The sequence below is a fragment of the Grosmannia clavigera genome (genome assembly GCF_000143105.1).
Source record: "Grosmannia clavigera kw1407 unplaced genomic scaffold GCSC_97, whole genome shotgun sequence".
Classification (NCBI taxonomy): Eukaryota; Fungi; Ascomycota; class Sordariomycetes; order Ophiostomatales; family Ophiostomataceae; genus Leptographium; species Leptographium clavigerum.
The window spans coordinates 719,223-736,017 of NW_014040560.1; the positions used below are offsets into that span (position 1 = coordinate 719,223).

The 16,795-nt window shown below is 54.4% G+C and overlaps 5 protein-coding genes across 5 annotated transcripts; 4 read left to right on the forward strand and 1 right to left on the reverse strand.

Annotated features, from left to right (window-relative positions):
• Positions 1–74: 74 nt before the first annotated feature.
• Positions 75–5,947, reverse strand: CMQ_4609 (uncharacterized protein; the record flags this gene model as incomplete). The annotated part of the gene is made up of 2 exons (XM_014312765.1): positions 75–4,396; positions 4,456–5,947. The coding sequence occupies 2 exons, from the start codon at positions 5,945–5,947 to the stop codon at positions 75–77; spliced, it is 5,814 nt and encodes a 1,937-aa protein (XP_014168240.1).
• Positions 5,948–6,897: 950 nt separating this feature from the next.
• CMQ_4385 (7alpha-cephem-methoxylase-like protein) lies at positions 6,898–7,785 on the forward strand (the record flags this gene model as incomplete). The annotated part of the gene is made up of 1 exon (XM_014312541.1): positions 6,898–7,785. One exon carries the CDS (start codon positions 6,898–6,900, stop codon positions 7,783–7,785), a length of 888 nt encoding a protein of 295 aa, XP_014168016.1.
• Positions 7,786–9,215: 1,430 nt separating this feature from the next.
• Positions 9,216–10,962, forward strand: CMQ_4319 (deacetylase complex subunit; the record flags this gene model as incomplete). Its single annotated transcript, XM_014312475.1, has 2 exons — positions 9,216–9,647; positions 9,727–10,962. The coding sequence occupies 2 exons, from the start codon at positions 9,216–9,218 to the stop codon at positions 10,960–10,962; spliced, it is 1,668 nt and encodes a 555-aa protein (XP_014167950.1).
• Positions 10,963–13,885: 2,923 nt separating this feature from the next.
• On the forward strand, positions 13,886–14,587 carry CMQ_4450 (small nuclear ribonucleoprotein; the record flags this gene model as incomplete). The annotated part of the gene is made up of 3 exons (XM_014312606.1): positions 13,886–14,024; positions 14,108–14,176; positions 14,247–14,587. The coding sequence occupies 3 exons, from the start codon at positions 13,886–13,888 to the stop codon at positions 14,585–14,587; spliced, it is 549 nt and encodes a 182-aa protein (XP_014168081.1).
• Positions 14,588–15,637: 1,050 nt separating this feature from the next.
• CMQ_4296 (uncharacterized protein) lies at positions 15,638–16,742 on the forward strand (the record flags this gene model as incomplete). Its single annotated transcript, XM_014312452.1, has 2 exons — positions 15,638–16,616; positions 16,669–16,742. 2 exons carry the CDS (start codon positions 15,638–15,640, stop codon positions 16,740–16,742), a joined length of 1,053 nt encoding a protein of 350 aa, XP_014167927.1.
• Between the last annotated feature and the right edge of the window lie 53 nt (positions 16,743–16,795).

A 16,795-nucleotide genomic window follows, 5' to 3' on the forward strand; every position in this document is an offset into this window, starting at 1 on the left:
GTTTCATGCCCAAAATTCAATGCTACAACAGGAATCCCAAAGCCTAGGAGACAACCCTCTCCAGGGGCCACCCTCTAGGAGTACAAACCGTCCAACTCCGAATTCAGCAGTATCCCATGCCGCGCCTCGCCGATAAAGAGCGAGAAAAGCCGGCGCAGCAGGTAGTGATGGTTCCAAATCCGTCCCGCCTTGATGTAAAATACATCCACGATGTCCAGGTGCCAATCCTTAATCAGCATGCCCTCCTTCTCTGTATGCACCACTTTGCGCTGCAAAGCCAGAGAAGGTCGCTCCTTGGTCCACTCTGCCGAACGGACCGCTCCTCGCTTTTCTGGCATGTACCGCAGCTTGAAGTTCAGAGGCCCCAGCCGCCGGTACTCTTGCAACATCTGGTTCATGCTCAGCCAGTCCTCCAGCGTCCAGTCCCGCCGCGGCGGCAACTCTATTGCTGCCGGCGGGCGCCAGCTGGCCCGTGGAATGTTGTTCGCCCCGTGAAAGTATGGCCGCCCAGCCTGCACGCGCGGCGTGTACATAAACGCAAGCGGTGTGCTGATTTCGTGCGCATCCGAGAGCATCATCTCCGACAGCTCCTCGTCCACCTCGTAGCCTCTTCCGTTCCGACCACGATCGTCCTCCCTGGTCGCTTCTCTAATGTCCGTCATGTCGATGTCGCCGTCGTTGTTGCCGCCCTGTACATTGCTTTGTGTCAACGGGCCGCGGCCAGCAGCCCGAACACGGTTCTCCGTGTCCAGCGCAAAATGCTCTGCAAACTGCAGAGTGGCCTGCTGCAGATTTGCCCGCCCAATCATCACTTGCTCCCCGGTACCGGCTGTCGCCATGCTGCCCGCAAACTCCACAACCCGTCCCGGTGTCTTGCCTTTAGCTGGTGATCTCAAGCACGACTTTGTAGGAGAGGCTGATTTAGCAGGCAGCGGTTTCAATACCGGCGGCATAAAACTCGACTCTGACTCCACATAAGAGCGCTCTCCTTCCTCCGTCGCCCATGATCCCCACCGAGTCTCCGGTTCGGCCTGTTGCGCAAAGTCCTCTTCAAAGAAAACAGATTCATTCGTGGCTGCAGCTTGTCGTTCTGCTGCGGCCTCGTCTGCTTCTTCTCCCTGCGAAGACACATAAGAAGGCTCGTCCTCTGCTTCTGCCTCATCTACCACACGTCGAGAGTTGGCATGGGCCGCCGCTCGTCTGTTCCTGAGTGACGGCCCATCTTCAGAGCTGCTGGAAGGCAGCATGGCACTTCTGCGAAAACTCTGCAACGGAGTGCTTGGTTCTTCCTCGTGGATGACAGATCGGTCCATAGCATACTCGCCGCCCGTCACCTGTTCGCTGTCAGGCTCCGAATTCACCGACGACTCCCTCATAGATCGTAGGAAATTCATCCTCGCTTGTTGTGACCTGCTGATACCTCGTCTGAGAGGAACGTTCTTGATCTGGGGCACACGTTCAACCTGTCTGCCGCTGTCCACCTCGCCTTCACTGGCGTCACTGTGCGACCAGCTGCGCTCCTCTTCTGCGCCCGCCGCCACTCTGGGCGGAGTGGTCGATGCCGGTGGCTCGCCGTAGAAAGCCACGTTGAAATCTGACTGTTCGAGGCGTTCGTGTGCCGCCTTTTCCACCACGGCCGGACTGCTGGTTGGCGACGGTTCCTCAGTATCTTGAACGGTTTGCAGAGTATTTGCTGTCGCAACATTCACGTTGGCCTTCGGGGCGTCGCTGATGTGCCTGGTTTGGCTCCCCTCCCTTTCGGCTTGCTCGGCATCCCGCTTGCGATCGCGTTCCAGAAGTCGCTCTAATGTTTCCTGCCTGCTCTGCTCATTCAGCCTGATGTTGCTCTCGGACGTCGGCGGAAGCATCTTCGGTACGGCCACTGGGGATGAAAAGAAATCATCCAGATTGAATGGCGCTGGCCGCTTCGAAGCGTTGTCTGGTTGCGACACCCTATCGACGTTCCTTTCCGTGTCGAGCAGCGAAAACTCTTCGTGTTCCGCTTCTTCCATAGCGCGCGTGCTATAGCGACGAGCGCCAGATATGCTAGCACCGAGGTTCTCCTCCCGCACGCTCCTGTTGATCTGACTTGCACCGAGACGAACGAGTCGCGGGTCACGCACCGGTTCTGGGGGGACGGATAAAATGGTGACTCTCGACGCCGGCGCCGGCGTTGGACGCGAGGCTTCAATGGCCCATATGTCTAGATCATCGTCATCGTCGGCATCGTCATTGTCATCGTCAACATCATCATCGGCATCGCCATCGTCAATATCACCATCCTCAACATCGTCCGCGGGCTGTGCATAGGCAGATGGAGTGGCAGGAAGCACTTCGGGGTCATTGCTGAAAGCAATTTCATCCGTCCTCGAGTCAAACCGACTAGCAACAGGTCTTTTCATATCGGGAAACGACTGTGAGGGACCGGAATTGGGTAGCACGTCTGCCTCAGCTTCCAAGTCATTTGAACGAGGGTTCTGCGCGTTTCGGGACATCAGCTTAGTAGCAAAGCTGGTAATCGAGCCAGCGACGCTGCCTTCCCTAAAAACGAGTGCCCGCCACGATCTGCCCGTCTCGGTTCCAGCATCTGCTTCACTGCTACCCGAGCGCGCAGCCAGCGGAGCTTCTGGCAGAGATGACAAGCGAAGTCGCTTGATACGGGACGAGGACTCGCCGCGGTCAGATCCATCTAGTTGCGCAGTCTCGGCTGAACGCTTGGCTGCACCCGGTGTTTTGGGCGACTGAGAGACCGGGACTGCTGAACCAGATGGAGGAAGTCGAGGGGATACAATCTGTGCCCCGTTGACGACCAAATTTTTCAAGCCGCTGAAAGGAGCCAAAGCAGTTGTCCATAGTTTCCGCGATGCTGACAACGGCGGGCGGGATGGCGTGGCCGTACTTTGTAGCTGAGCATCCGGTGATTTGGCGCTCTCTTGGGTGACAGTTTGGGAAGAAACCCGAGACGGTTCCGGATCTAAGCCACCGAGGCTGTTTTGAGGGGGGTTGGATGGCGAACGAGTATCTCTGGTCGAGGAGCGACGGAAGGGACTGCGCAAGAGTCCTTCATTGTCCTTTGGTGATGGAGGATCCGATGTGACGCTCTGCAGCACTCTTCCTGCACGCATAATGGGAGAAAGGCTAGGCCGAAACGCTTCTGATGGTAGGGCGAGCCGGTCAACTCGTTCCGAGCTTGCAATATACGGTGCCTTCGGGGGGTGGCGGGGTGATGCAACAGCAGCTGGCGTAGCCCTCGATGTCCCTTCCTGAGAAAGACGTTGACTGTGAGTGAAAGATTCGGCGATTTGCTGTTGTGGCTCGACAAGACGGCGCGGCGGTGACGACGTGATATCAGCCACTTGCTGCTCCAGCTCGATTTCATCACGGACATCGTCCTCTTCCTCTGCCTCCTCTCCATACTCCTCATCTTCTCCGTCATTGTAGACATCATCGCCGCCATGTTCAGATGTTGTTTGAATGATGGGAATCGGGAAGATATGTTGTGCTCTAGATCCCAGGACCGATGTGGTGTCGTTTTCACCACTAGCAATATCGTCACGTGGCGAAGCACCCGACTGTGGACTATAGTTTCGCTCCGTGCGACGCTCAGGCTCCTTGCCCTTGAAGCTCGGCTGGAACTGTGCCATGCGTCCAGTAAGCTCTGCCTGTTGTTGTGAAAAGTAAACTGTGTCGGTAGTCTGTGGTACGGCAGCTTCAAGAATAGAGTCAGGAATTTCGGAGAATGAATCGTCATATCCAACTGTGTCGTGCTGAGAATTGCCCACACGTGCGGGCTGCATATGCGACTGTGGCACGGCAGGGGACTGGACCTGTTGCAGAGTTTTGCGGGCAATGACTTTCCCGAGTGGCTCTGCTCTCTTCTTCGGGCTCCCCTTCTGTGAGAGGGCTGGGGATGATCGTGGCGGCTGGCGTAGAGAATGAGAGGAGCCTGCCACAGGTAACGGGTCGCGAGACGTAATGGCGGACGTTGGAGTAGCTGGATCGGACTGTTGGATGATGTCGAGCATATTGAAAGCGCTATCCCCTTCTTCGTCATTGCCCTGGCGGATGGACTCCAGTGTCCTGCTCACAATTCGGCTGGTGGTCTCGCCCATTTCAGGAAGTTCGGAGTGTGACATGTTGATGCTGGTTTGAAGGGATTCCATACCAATCATACTAAAGTCCTCTCCCATAGCAATAGTGTCTTGGTCGCGAAACCTGGTCACTGCTGCCTCGTCCATTTCAGATTCCATATCAAATCCCCCTTCACTTCCCGTTGCGGCACCGTTGGATGCTGTGTCGGCCTCGCTGCCAACAGCAGACGTGGCCAGCTCGGACCGAGAATTACGTGCACGGAGCCTCTGTGTGGCTGGGGTGTGACCAAAAGGCAATCCGGGATCTTTAGCGTGTCAGCAGAATGGTTGAACAAGGCCGATGTCAATGTGAGTCTGTTCTTACCACTTCTCAGATCCGCCTCAGATTGAGGGGCATCTGCGATTGTAATCGGGGCCTGCAAATCGGTGTCACCCGTTTCTAGAGACTCTCCGTCATTGTCGAATGGGTGGTCTTCAACAGCCAGAGGGGCAGCTTTCATAGGCGTCTCTCTCCCGGTAGAACTCGGTGGGACTGATTCGTGCCCAGTGGTGAGCTCGTCGTTGTAGTCGTGGGTAGTTGAGAAGTCTCCTGCAGCGGCGTATTCGTCGGCATACGCATGGTCGTCGGGCTCATTGGCACCATAGCCATAGTTTTCGCCAGATTCGTCGCCAGAATCCACGCCATCGTCAGCGTCGACCGCGACATCACCCTCCACCTGCGCATCATCCATTATAGTTGGCTGCCGGGGGTTGTTTTCAAGGCTTCCATTAGCATTTGGAGCAATGTCAGCGCCAATGCCAGATACCTCTTCGATCGGGCTCAGGTAGTTTTCGTTGTAGTTGGTGGCGGGAGCATACTCGAAATCAGGGACAGGAGTCTGAACCTTGACAAGATCGACAGAAGAGAGAGTTGTGGGAGTTGGAGAAGAGGCCGCACCGTATTCGAGATAACCCTGGTCTGGACTGTGGTCATCGGTTTCGATGGATGCGTAGAAGTTGGCAGCAGAATCGATCTCCTCCTGCTGCTCGACAATAGCTGTCATTTCATCCGGAGCTAGAGCCAGACGCCGAGGGCGGCCACGTTTCCGTGGACGAGAGTCGGTAACAGAATCCAGATCGCTGTCGACAGAAGGAGCCCTCGACGCACGTTTTGATGCTGCCCTGCGGGAAACCGCCGAACTGGGTGTCCAGGCTGTCGCAATATTATCCCCTCTCGAGGCTGACGATCCAGTCTTCTGGAAGCGCCGCGGTGTCATCTCTACGGCTGGCGTAGAGGGAGCCGGACTGGCGGATATTCTGCTGTCTGCGGCGATTTTGGGTAATGGTGTGCCGGAGCGCCGTGGACGGCCACGCGGCCGTTTGGGAGTAGCACCAGCGTATTCATCGTCGGAGAGGCCACGAAGGGGTATTTTTGTCGTCATCGTCGCCACCGCTTTCTGGGGCGGCTTGACAGGGGAGGACTGAGCTGCCGATGAGGATGTCCGTCCGCGACGAGGAATGGGCTTCGCAGCAAGCGAGGAGGCACCGTTGAACAGCCGACGACTGACATTATCCTCCATCTTTGCGCTGGCGCTTTCAGGCTCCGAATCGTCCATGTGGTCCTCCGTCTCGACAGTGACCCTGATCCTCTGTGGAGAGATGTCGTTGCCGACATCAAGGCGGAAGACCCGCTTCCGAGGAGAAACTGAGGTTGATCTGGCCGAGTTTGGACCGCGGTCCAATGCAAAGTGGCTGTTCGATCGCTGGCTGCGCGTCACTCGCCGGACCGCTGACGAGGCTAGAAGGGCAATGGTCGCATCTGAGGAGTCATTTAGCGGATCGGGAGAGGACCCCAAGTCCCCCGACGGCGTGTCCATGACGCCGTGCGGTGAGAAGAGCGCGAAGGATGTGCTTGGGAAAGTCGCGAGAAAGACTGCAGGCTGATGCTGATCGAAGGATGGAAGCTCTGCTTCAATCGCAGAGTGGTATTGCCAGAGGAGAAAGATCGTAGCTGATTGGGGCTGCTCGACCACACAGTTGAGACACGGGGGAGAGATTGAAAGATGAAGCGCGTTTTGAGGATGAAAAGGTGGGGGCGAAGAGAAGGGCGTTCGAGAAGCTTGGGCCACGTACGCGAGCGACAAGGTAGTTGTTTACTAAGTACCTAAAAAGGATTAGTCCTCTGCAACGCGTACTCCACATTTCACTACAAAGGGAAAGAGCCCTGCAGTATATCGGTCACGTGGCAGTATCTACCAAAGTGGTTTTCACCCTTGACATAGTAAAGAAGGGGTCGTCCTACGAGATACATAATACTTGGGCTGTCAGCTGGCCATGTTCACCATCAAGGATGTGGTTTGGTACAATGCGGGGAACCCGGCTGGTGAGTTTTGGGGCCGCAAACTTGGGGCTGTACCGTAGGGCTTGGCGAGTCATTGTATAAGTGAACCACGTGTTAGTCATGTACTTTCCTGTTGAAAGCACTTGTGGCAATTGCGTGATTGGAATAAGCCGGATTTGTCTACTGTAGAATGGCTGTATATGTCATCGTCTATTTGAAATCACGGTTTGTAATTCCAAACAGCTGTATAAGATTTTCGTGTAATTAGGCCGGTCGAATCAAATATAAAAGCCTGCGCTGGCTTTCACCTGGCTCGTTTGCTCCTTAAAACTATACTTATATGAAGAGTTAGATTCGGTTCAAGCATCGAAAAAATACAGTCATTTAATTCTATCTTTTGTTGCCAGATATCTTTCTTTATTGGCTGTCCGCCCTTCAAGATAGTCTTGACGTCAGGGCCCACCTTAAAGCTTTACCTCAATCGTCATGGCCATTTCATCAACACCGTCTGACCGCGTTCCTCGCGGAGACGTCCGTGCTGAGCTCAACTTCTTCAATCCTCCTGCTGACGGCGCTAAACCGTTCAACTACGTCGACAACCCACCGGAGGGTGAACCCGAGCGCAACTTTACATATGCAACTCACGAGGTGCTGATCCAGGACGCTCGTGGGCGAAATGAGTTTACAAAGACACCGGCGTCTCTGGACCACAACGCCTTTCTCATTGTCGAGGATCTGCCGCCCTCTGCAGAGGCCGACTTTGTCGACGATGAGTCCATCCGTGCCAAGTACTATCCTGAGGTCGAGGAGCTGCTGCTCCGCCACGTCCCCGGCGCCAACCGGGTCGTATTCTTCGACCACACCGTTCGCCGCGCCGGCTCAGATGGACCGCGTGGCCCTGTGACGCGTGCGCACATTGACCAGACTGCCGATGCCGCTGCCCAGCGCGTGAGACGCCACCTGCCGGCCGATGACGCCGAAAAGTTGCTCCAGGGCCGCTACCGCATCATCAACGTGTGGCGGCCGCTCAACAAAGGTCCAGTGGAGTCGTTTCCTTTGGCGTTTGCATCCTCTGCTTCGGTAGCGGACAAGGACGTCGTGCCCATCGAGCACCGCTACCCGAAGGAAAGCGGCGGCTACGTCGGGCACACGGCCGGCATTCGGTACAGCCCGGAGCAGAAATGGTACTATCTTAGCGGCATGACAGGAAGCGAGCGGATTCTGATCGAATGTTTCGACAGCGAAGCCCTGAAAGATGGGACGGCTGTGGCAGGCGGCCGACTGGCACACTCAGCATTCGAGCACCCAGGATCCTTGTCGGACGCTGAGGGGCGAGAGAGCATCGAGGTGCGGACGCTGGTGTTTGGGCCATGAAAGGTTGTTGTACAATTTGTGTCGCCCGTTAGACTTTTTCTTGTTTCGATCGATTTTAGCTAACAGTTCTGTTCATAATACATGAAATTGTGTCGCATGGCTGAGGGACCGAGGGCCGATTGATCACTTTACTAATAGCGATTACGACTTGTGGGTAGAGTATGCAAATTCATCGGCATGTAAAATCGGGGTTGCCGATGTATCTACATACTTGGCCCATATCGACGTCCACTCTTGGCTTTAAAGCACCCTCATAAAGCTCGATTCGGCAACGCCAACTAGAGAACTGCACTCCTGTGTATTACGCTCGTTGTGTACTATATTTCTGTCTCTTGTCACCTCGCAATATCTAAACGTCTTTGCATCCAAGCCGCGTACTGTCGGATACAGCTTCCTGTCGTAGGCGTTTGGTTGAAAAGCTAGGAAGGCTTCCATGTCGTGTTTCCCAGACTGTTAAGAATGGGCCATTTGTCTATATGCAGCTCCATGCTGGCACAGAAGCAAGCATGCTCTACGAGCAGATTCGGGTCCCTACGTTGTAGCGGATTGCCAGGTTAATTTCGACAGAGTACACCAGCCAATCAGAAACGAGGACCCGATCTAACTACCTGTGGTGCACCACTGCATACGCCACATATATGATTCAAATCAGTGCAGATGACAAAATGACAGTTATCCACCATAAACACACATTTTGGACGAGCCTTTTAGGGGCTGCTGGAATCCCTCCTATGATTGCCATCTGTCATGCAGCCCCGAGGTTCCTGCTGTGCGAGCCATTTCCAACGCGGAAAATATATTAGCCGATCCCGCGAGTGGGCCACTAATAACCCAAAGCAGCCAATCGTGCGGTCTGGGCGTCGTCGGCTTGGATAGTGGTGTTAGAGACGCCTTCCAGCCGATTTCTTCACCATCTTACACGGCCATTTATCCTCTCGACTGTTCATGGTCCTATTGCCTCTCTTGCATATGGCTTCTTGTGCTTAAACTTAAGGTGTACTGAGACCCTCCTACTCGTATTTTTTTTTCCACCCTCGACAGGAGACAAAAGCGATCGCTTCCCATCCTGTTGCTTTTTCTGCGCCCGTCTTTTTTTCTCTCTTTTTACCAGCGTCTAAGTCGGGAAAGGACACAGAGTCTTCGCAGCTTCAAACGTAAGTAGCCAGTGCATCGTTTTCTTGTTTTTTTTGTGATCTAGAGCTGACAAGGGGGGTTCAAAGCAAATGCGACAGCTCTACCATCCTCCCTAACCATAGTTGAAGAAGACGCCTTCGGTGCCTCTCGACAAAGATTGGCCAGATAAAGTCGATCTTCAAACGCCCCCTCTTCCCTTTACGTCTTCTCCGACTCGCGCGGTTGCGAAGCGACAACCATATAATCTTTCACCCTGAATCTGCGACATAATTAAGCAGCACTCTAGCACAGAAGTGATGGCTTCCGCGGATGCCCACACCCCTGGTTTTGTTAGCGAGGCCGACCAACGGATAGACCGACGCGCAAATGTCTCTCCCGGCCCAAACCAATCCAAACGAGACAAAAAGCGACAGCTCCTCACAGACCGGCTCGCCACACTGTCCGAGAAGTTCAGTCGTGATCGCGACATGACCTATCGCGAACAGCTCCAAAAAATACAGATCGACACGAACCTAGTGATGCGACTAGATCCCTACACTGATCGGCCGCTCGATTTTCTCGGGTCCGATAGACACAACCGGGAGAAGGAGTTTAACAGAGATCCTGACCCTGATGGCCGCGGAGGAGGTCGCGGTCTGCTGGAAATGGCGGGCCCGACATTCCAGCAATGGATACAGGAGATCGAGGACCTCGTTGAGGAGCGAGACTCTGAGCTGACGAAGCAAAAGGTGAGCCTAGGATGGAGTAGCCAGAGGTAAAGGCCGACTTGCAGTTCCAGAGATTGACGCAGCGATTGTCTTTGCACAGTACGATTTCGAGAAGAAAGCCCAAGAGTTTAAGAACACCCATATTTTCAAGACGGACACTGCGAACCGGGAGCACAAGCATTTGTCAGAAACGCTTCGCGAGCGGCTGATCAATGCGATCACAGCCAAGAAGGTCCGGCTGACAAAAGAGAAGGAAGCTTTGGAAATTTCCGACGCTTCTGCTCTCCTGTTGCACCCGAATCAGTTCTCACTCACGAATCCTTCCAGCCCAGGTGGCACCCATAGCAAAAGAGCCACACGTTTGCGTCAGAACGTGGACGACCTCGTCGGGTTTGGCGATAGCCGGAAAAGGAAGAGAAACGGTGATGATGATGGCTCCCCGGCGCCACAAAGACGTTCTGGGGATAGCAATGGCACCACACCTTTCTGGCACGGCGACCGTCTTGCGTATCGCAAAGTTACTGGACCGGTGTACAGTATTGACAAACTCTTCACGGACAAGGAGCTAGCGATGACTTACAACGCAGCTGCGTTGGCGTCACACAAATATTTGCTGTCGCACCGAAACAAGGTTAACAGCAATGGGGAGATGGTATCCTCGGCATCTGATACCGAGTCGGGCGACGAGGACCACGACCGTGATGCCACGCCTGCGGCAGCAACCATGGAGCGGGTGCCCTCGCACGCGACGCGGAGCACTAGGGGTGCAACAAGCCAGCTGCCGAATTTTATTGATGAAAAACTTGTTGGCCTGGAGGCGCTGTCCAACTTTGAGATGCCGAGCAACCTGGAAAAGCTGGCGGCCAACGAGCCGAAGATACCGCCGATGTTCATGAGCAACTACGCGAAGTCGCATTCTAAGATTGATGCCAACACGCCGGCCACGCTCTCGTCTGACGACATCACGTCGGACTTGGCGGTTATTCGGCTTCTCCGACAGTACGAGAAGCTGCACGGCGCCGGCTCCAACTTTGACAATGCCAATGGTGGCCGCAAGGTCCTGCAGGCTACAGCGTTCTCGCCCAGAGACAGCCGCTACCTTGCCTACCTAAAGCATGAGAGAGAGGATCCCGAACGTTTGCGGAAGGGTCTGCATCTGCCGTCGAGCAATGTGCGTGACGAGCCATCGACGCCTGTAGGTGCATCTATTGCAAACCTGCATGCTGCGGCCAGCGCGGCCGTGGGAGCTAGTCCTATGAGCCGGCAGAGCAGCCAAGGCGGAGCAGCGATGAGTCGGCAAGGCAGCAACACGCGTGTGCAGAGGAAGCGAAATTGACCGGAAGCGAAGCTTTATCGGTGATACCTTGTTTGTTGTTGTTTAGGCACAGTCCTGTGTTTACGATGGAACGGTTTCTTGTGTTTTGCGTTCTACTGAGCAGGTTTCATCAAGCTCTGGGGCAGGCTGCAGCTTATCTATTTTATCCGCTGCTCTAATTATTTTGTCATTGTGACAGCGTCTAAGGGAGTTCGACATGGAATCGCTGGGGATTGCTAAGCAATCAGTATATGGACATCAAGAGGGAAGTTACTTAGCTAGCATTGCTTGGTATACGACTTACATATAGGATGGTCCCCTTTTATATGCATTTATATTTTGCAACAGAAGAGTGGACTGGCTTCTATGCAAAGTGATGAAAATGATTGGCTTTAGTTTCCTACGGGTTTCGAGAAAGAATTGTTGCATTATCGTTCTGCATATTTCGTATCCAAATCCAGAACTAAAAGAATATAGCTCAGCTGCTATCCTCGAATCTTAAAAGCCCCCGAACCTGTATACAAATTTGGGATATGTTCGAGATACAATCCGTACCTAGGACAAGTCGTCATGCAGTTTCATCGTTGTTTCTATGTAAGCGCATGAAAAAGTGGCCGACTTGCATACGATACGACTTACATCTAGCAGCTACGATCTGTGGCCTACCGCGTAGCGAATAATGGAAGGCTAAGATATACTCCACTAAAACGCTTACAGAATTGTCTAAGATAAAAGGTTGAAGCCCGGTCGGAGCGACTTACACTGTGAGCTACCATAGTGCGGCATGTAGAAGATAACATGTTACGAAAAGACGAGCCGTACGCCTATTTGCTTGAAGCAGATGATAATTGATGTGGTGAGTTCTGAATAAAGAAGCATTGTATGGAAATTGATAGAAGCCGACGTTTCTGTCTACCTAGAAGTGACAGGATGTTCTAACAACAACCTATCGCCGTTACTTTCCGACGTTCTTGGATCCAAACGAGCCGACATCGTTCATCGATGCACTTATAGCTTTCCACATCGTGCTCTGTGGGATGAGCGATTGGCAGCTCAATGATATTACGGAAACGGTATAACGTGGGAGCAACTCGTGTGTGTCTACAGGGAAACAGAGTTCTACTAGAATATAATGCGCCTGTGTCGTGTAGCAGTCACAATTAAATTTCAGCCAACCAGGTTGACTGCATGTTGCTTATTAGCGATCGGGTCTTGTGCAGGGGGTTTGACATCGTGAGAAACTAGGGGAGAATCTCTGGCATGGCTGGCGAATCGCTGTTAAACAGGTCTGACTCGTCCTCACAATCATCCTCATCGTATACCACTTCCCCTTCGGCATCCCAATTTGTTCCAGCTTCCAGCCGAACACGCTGTCCCGTCACGGCGTCAAATGCATACATACCGAGATATGGAAACTTATGTGATATAACCCTGACCATCCGAGGATTGCTCAGTTGGTGCGAGAGCGCTGTGGCCTGATTTTCGATTGCCTCCTTCAGCTGTGAGAATGTCTCGCCGGATAAAGATTGACAGCTCCGGGGATAACGGTATAATGGGATTGTATCTGACAGCTCGGAGAGACTTAAGTTGACGATAACCTCGTGAAGGTTGCATGGCCTATCGTGTGGTGGAGGCTCCAACAGACTCTCGCATATGTTATCCATTCGGCAGTGAAGCCGATGCAATGACGGAAATAACGCATTGACCGAGCGACAAAAATGTGCACCAGAATCGCATGCCCGGCCCCAAAAAATAGAGCCCGCAGAGTCGAGTTTCAAAGAAGCCAAGTGACGGACGGCGACAAGGTCAGCTAGAGGCTTTGCCATTAAATACCCCTGCCGTTGTAGACCTAACTCAGGGCGTCGTTCGGGTCTCGCTTTAAGCTCTAAACACCGCATACTAGGACAACGTTGTAGCACAGTAGCCAGCTGTAGCAAAGATGAGTCTAGTTGAGTAGTCCATTCGTCAACGGCGTCGGCATTATCAAGTTTTTTCCCACGACGGTCGGCTGACAACGGCCCTGAAAATTTGTACCCTTCGAGATACAGTTTGACTGTAGTAATGTAGGGTTGACTTCGTATGAAGACTGCCTCGTCATGCGTGAACCATTTCAGTGACCTTGCGGTAAGCTGCAGACCTCGGGCATATATCTTCCAGGCCGAATCATACCAACGCTTCGAAACAGTTAGGCGGCAGATATCCTGGCGAAAGAAGTCCGGGCCTAAGTAGTATAGGATGTAAAACAGAAGCTCTGGAAGCAACTGGAGGAGTGTCATGGTGGGTCGGCGGGACAGCCGGAGTTTTGATGCATTTTATTTTTATAGGGCTACCTTAAAGTACAGTGCGATGATTATGTCTGTAGGGGGCTGATGATTGAGAACGTAACGAAGCTCAAAGATAGAGGATACCCTGCCTCTCCGCAGACAAACACAGGGCGGTGAACCAAGGCGAAAGGGATCCACTGTACTCTGTATTCTCGGGCATACGCTCTTTGGTCACAGGTTTCGGAGCTAAAGGCGAGACCTCTTTGAACCTTTAAGCTAACTTTCGACATTTTATGGGCAAAAATGCATCGGCGGGGTTTGTGAAGCGGAAGGCTACACAGCGTTACAATTACGTTTGGCGCGGCCGTGGGCCACACGTGACGTCCCACAATCGGCAAATCAGAAAACGAGCTCTGTGGCGACGACAGACAAATTCCACGTTCGCATCTCAAGGCTACATGAGCAAAAGGCTACAAGCTCCGTGAACAAGGCTCGATAGCCGCGCAGGAAGCAATCCGAGGTAGCGCTTTTCATGAGCTTTTCAGGGGTGCCCGAAGCACGACAGAAACAATCGGTCAGGTGACGAGCGCAGCACGGCAAAGACAAACAAGAGGGTCATCCTCTACGTCCATGGACGGGCTCGAGTCGCATCTCCACCACCACAAGAACGCACGCTCCTGATGGAGAACCTTTCGATTTCTGACCCCCAGCAGCCTCGGGGGGCCGGGGGCCCAGCGGTCCCACAGCCTCCCCTCCAGCAAGACCAATTGCCGGCGCAGATGTTCACGACGGCGGCGCAGCTCTTGGACCTCACGGACAGTGAGTTTCCTGACACGGGGCGCGTGATAGGAGACGGTCTTCAGGGCCTGGATGGCGGTGACTGATTGTTTCTCGCTCCGCAGAAAAGCTCATGGTCGTCCTTCGTGACGGCAGAAAAGTGATTGGTGTCTTGAGAACCTGGGATCAGTTTGGTATGGCATCGAAGTGCCCGTTCCTGCCTGTTGCGCAACTGCTGACCGACATGGGTCGCACGCCAAACAGCCAACCTAATACTACAGAACGCTATCGAGAGAACGTTTCTTGCGCCGGGCACGTTTGAGGCAGCAGCTGCGCCGGAGAGCGCGGCCCAAGGCCACGGCCTGTACGCGGACATCCCAAGGGGAACGTATCTGGTGCGGGGCGAGAATGTGCTACTCCTGGGGGAGATCGACCTAGACCGGGACGACGAGGCGCCACCGGGCCATGACAAGATCGACTCGGATGTCATGGCAGAGCTCCACAAGAAGAAGAAGGCAGTCGACAAGGCAGCCGAGAAGTCGAGGGTAAAGAAACTCTCCGTTTTGGGCTTTGAGGGTGAGAACATGGGTGAGATTCTGTTGTAAAGTTTCCGTGGAAGAGGCGACACCAACCAGGAGGAAGAGGTTTGAGAAAAAAAGGACTACCAAGAGCACGGGGAAGGCGGCCGAAGGAGGTCGACACATAGCTGCCAGGAGCACTCCCATATCACGACCACCTGATACCAGGTCTGCCACTGAGGTGGAGACGAGGTGTCTGACGGCCTTTCATAGAGCGCGTCATTATTTCACAGCACGCGAGAAGGACGGGCCAACTCGAGGATTAGCGCTGCCCCGGACAGGCCGATTTGAAAATAAAATAAAAAATGCATTCTGATGCAGGAAACAGGGGGCAGATTGGTGACTATAGATGGGACAGCCTCTCTGGCACTGCCTCCAGTAAGGACAGAATGTACTACGAAGATGCCTATGGCTGTGTAGAGAAAGCGAACGTTGATTCGCAGCCGGCAAGGCAACCAATCGGTGATGCCCTGAAGAAAGGACGGTCCTTGACCATTCACTGCCAGGCTTGGCCTCTTACAGAGGTCAGCAAGTCACCCTTCGTTGCAAGCATAGACAGCATGGTGTGTCATACTACGGGTCGGCAAGAGGAATGGGACGAAGGCCCTTGAAGGTCCGAGGCACGGAGATTTCTCCGCCGACGCTGACCTAAGACTTGGGCATAGATGTCGCTCGATTGTGCCTTCCCGTTGGCAACGCGCCAGCCACCCGCTTCCAAAATAAGCAGCCCGATATCTGACATGCTTACAAGTAGCTGTTCGTTCTGCATACTGGAGCTGACCTCCATTAAACGTACCGGCCAAAACAGCATCGCGCCAGCTTCAGCTCTACAATGTGCATGTCTTATCTCGTCGTTCAGCCCGGTATGTGGATCTGAATACGAGGGAGACAAAGGAGTCAAGACCTGTCTTGTCAGCAGGAATGACAATCGGCGGAGAGACGGGCGAGAGAAAGGGATATATAAACGACTGGAGAGGTCTGCCAGGCTGTCTGCTAGCTGTGAGAGCACTTCACATACAAGACAACCGAGCACTTCTTTTCCTGCCTCTCACGACACGTCTATCCCGACCGGTGACCATGAGATTGTTCCTGAGCCGGATTTTGGGCGCCGCCCTGACGCTGGCCACGGCGACGACAGCACGATCCTGCCGCCCAGACGTGCAGCAGGCGAGCGTGACAGCGGTGGCGGAGCTGGGGACGCCGCCGAGCTGGGCAGAGAACCTGGCGTTCCGGCCGGACGGCAACTTGCTGGTGACACGGCTGTACGAGCCGGCGCTGTACCACGTGGACGTAACGACGGGAGCGGTGGTGGAGGTGTACGCATGGAACGGGTCGGAGCACTTGGGCGTGCTGGGCGTGGGCCAGACGACGGCAGACGTGTTCTACGTGGCAGTGGCGGCGCTTGTGGACCTGACGACGGGGGCGACGGTAGCCGGGGCCAACGAGATCTACCGCGTGGACATGCGGCCGTTTATGCTGACAGACGACGGGACAGCAGTGGCGAATGCGGCCGTGGTGACGCGGGTGGCGACGGTGGAGGCGGCCGGACTCTTCAATGGGCTGGCGGTGCTGGACAAGCGCTACCTGCTCGTGGCCGACTCGATCGGCGGCGTGGTCTACGGCGTGGACGTGCTTACGGGCGCGTATGGCGTGGCCGTCAACGACTCGCTGATGAGTGTCGGCTACGCGGCGTACCCGCAGTCGACGCTCGGCATCAACGGCGTCAAGGTCTACGGCGACCAGCTGTACTGGACCAACTCGGCAGCCGGGCTGCTGGCCCGCGTGCCCATCAACCGGCTCGGCCAGGCCGTTGGGCCGGCATCCATCGCCGTTGCCGACGTCGTGCCCATCGATGACTTTGCCATTCGCGGCGACGGCGTCGCTTTCCTCTGTCAGAACCAGCTCAACACGCTCAGCGTCGCCTACCTCGACGAGCGCCGACCCGTCACATCCTTTGCCATTGCCGGCAGCAACGGGTCGACCGTCCTGGCTGGCGTGACGGCTGCCATGTTCTCGCCGTCGCGTCCGAAGCGGCTGTATCTCTCGACCAGCGGTGGTATGTATTGTTTGTCTGAGTCCCTGCAGTGCTATTCTGACAAGACCCATAGGTCTCGCAGCTCCTATCAACGGAACGGTCACGGTCTCTGGAGGCGTGTCGTACATTGACACGACGGACTATTAGACTGCAATGGTTTGTGTCTGTGTTTTGTCTCTTTGTTTTGTCTCTTTGTCGTT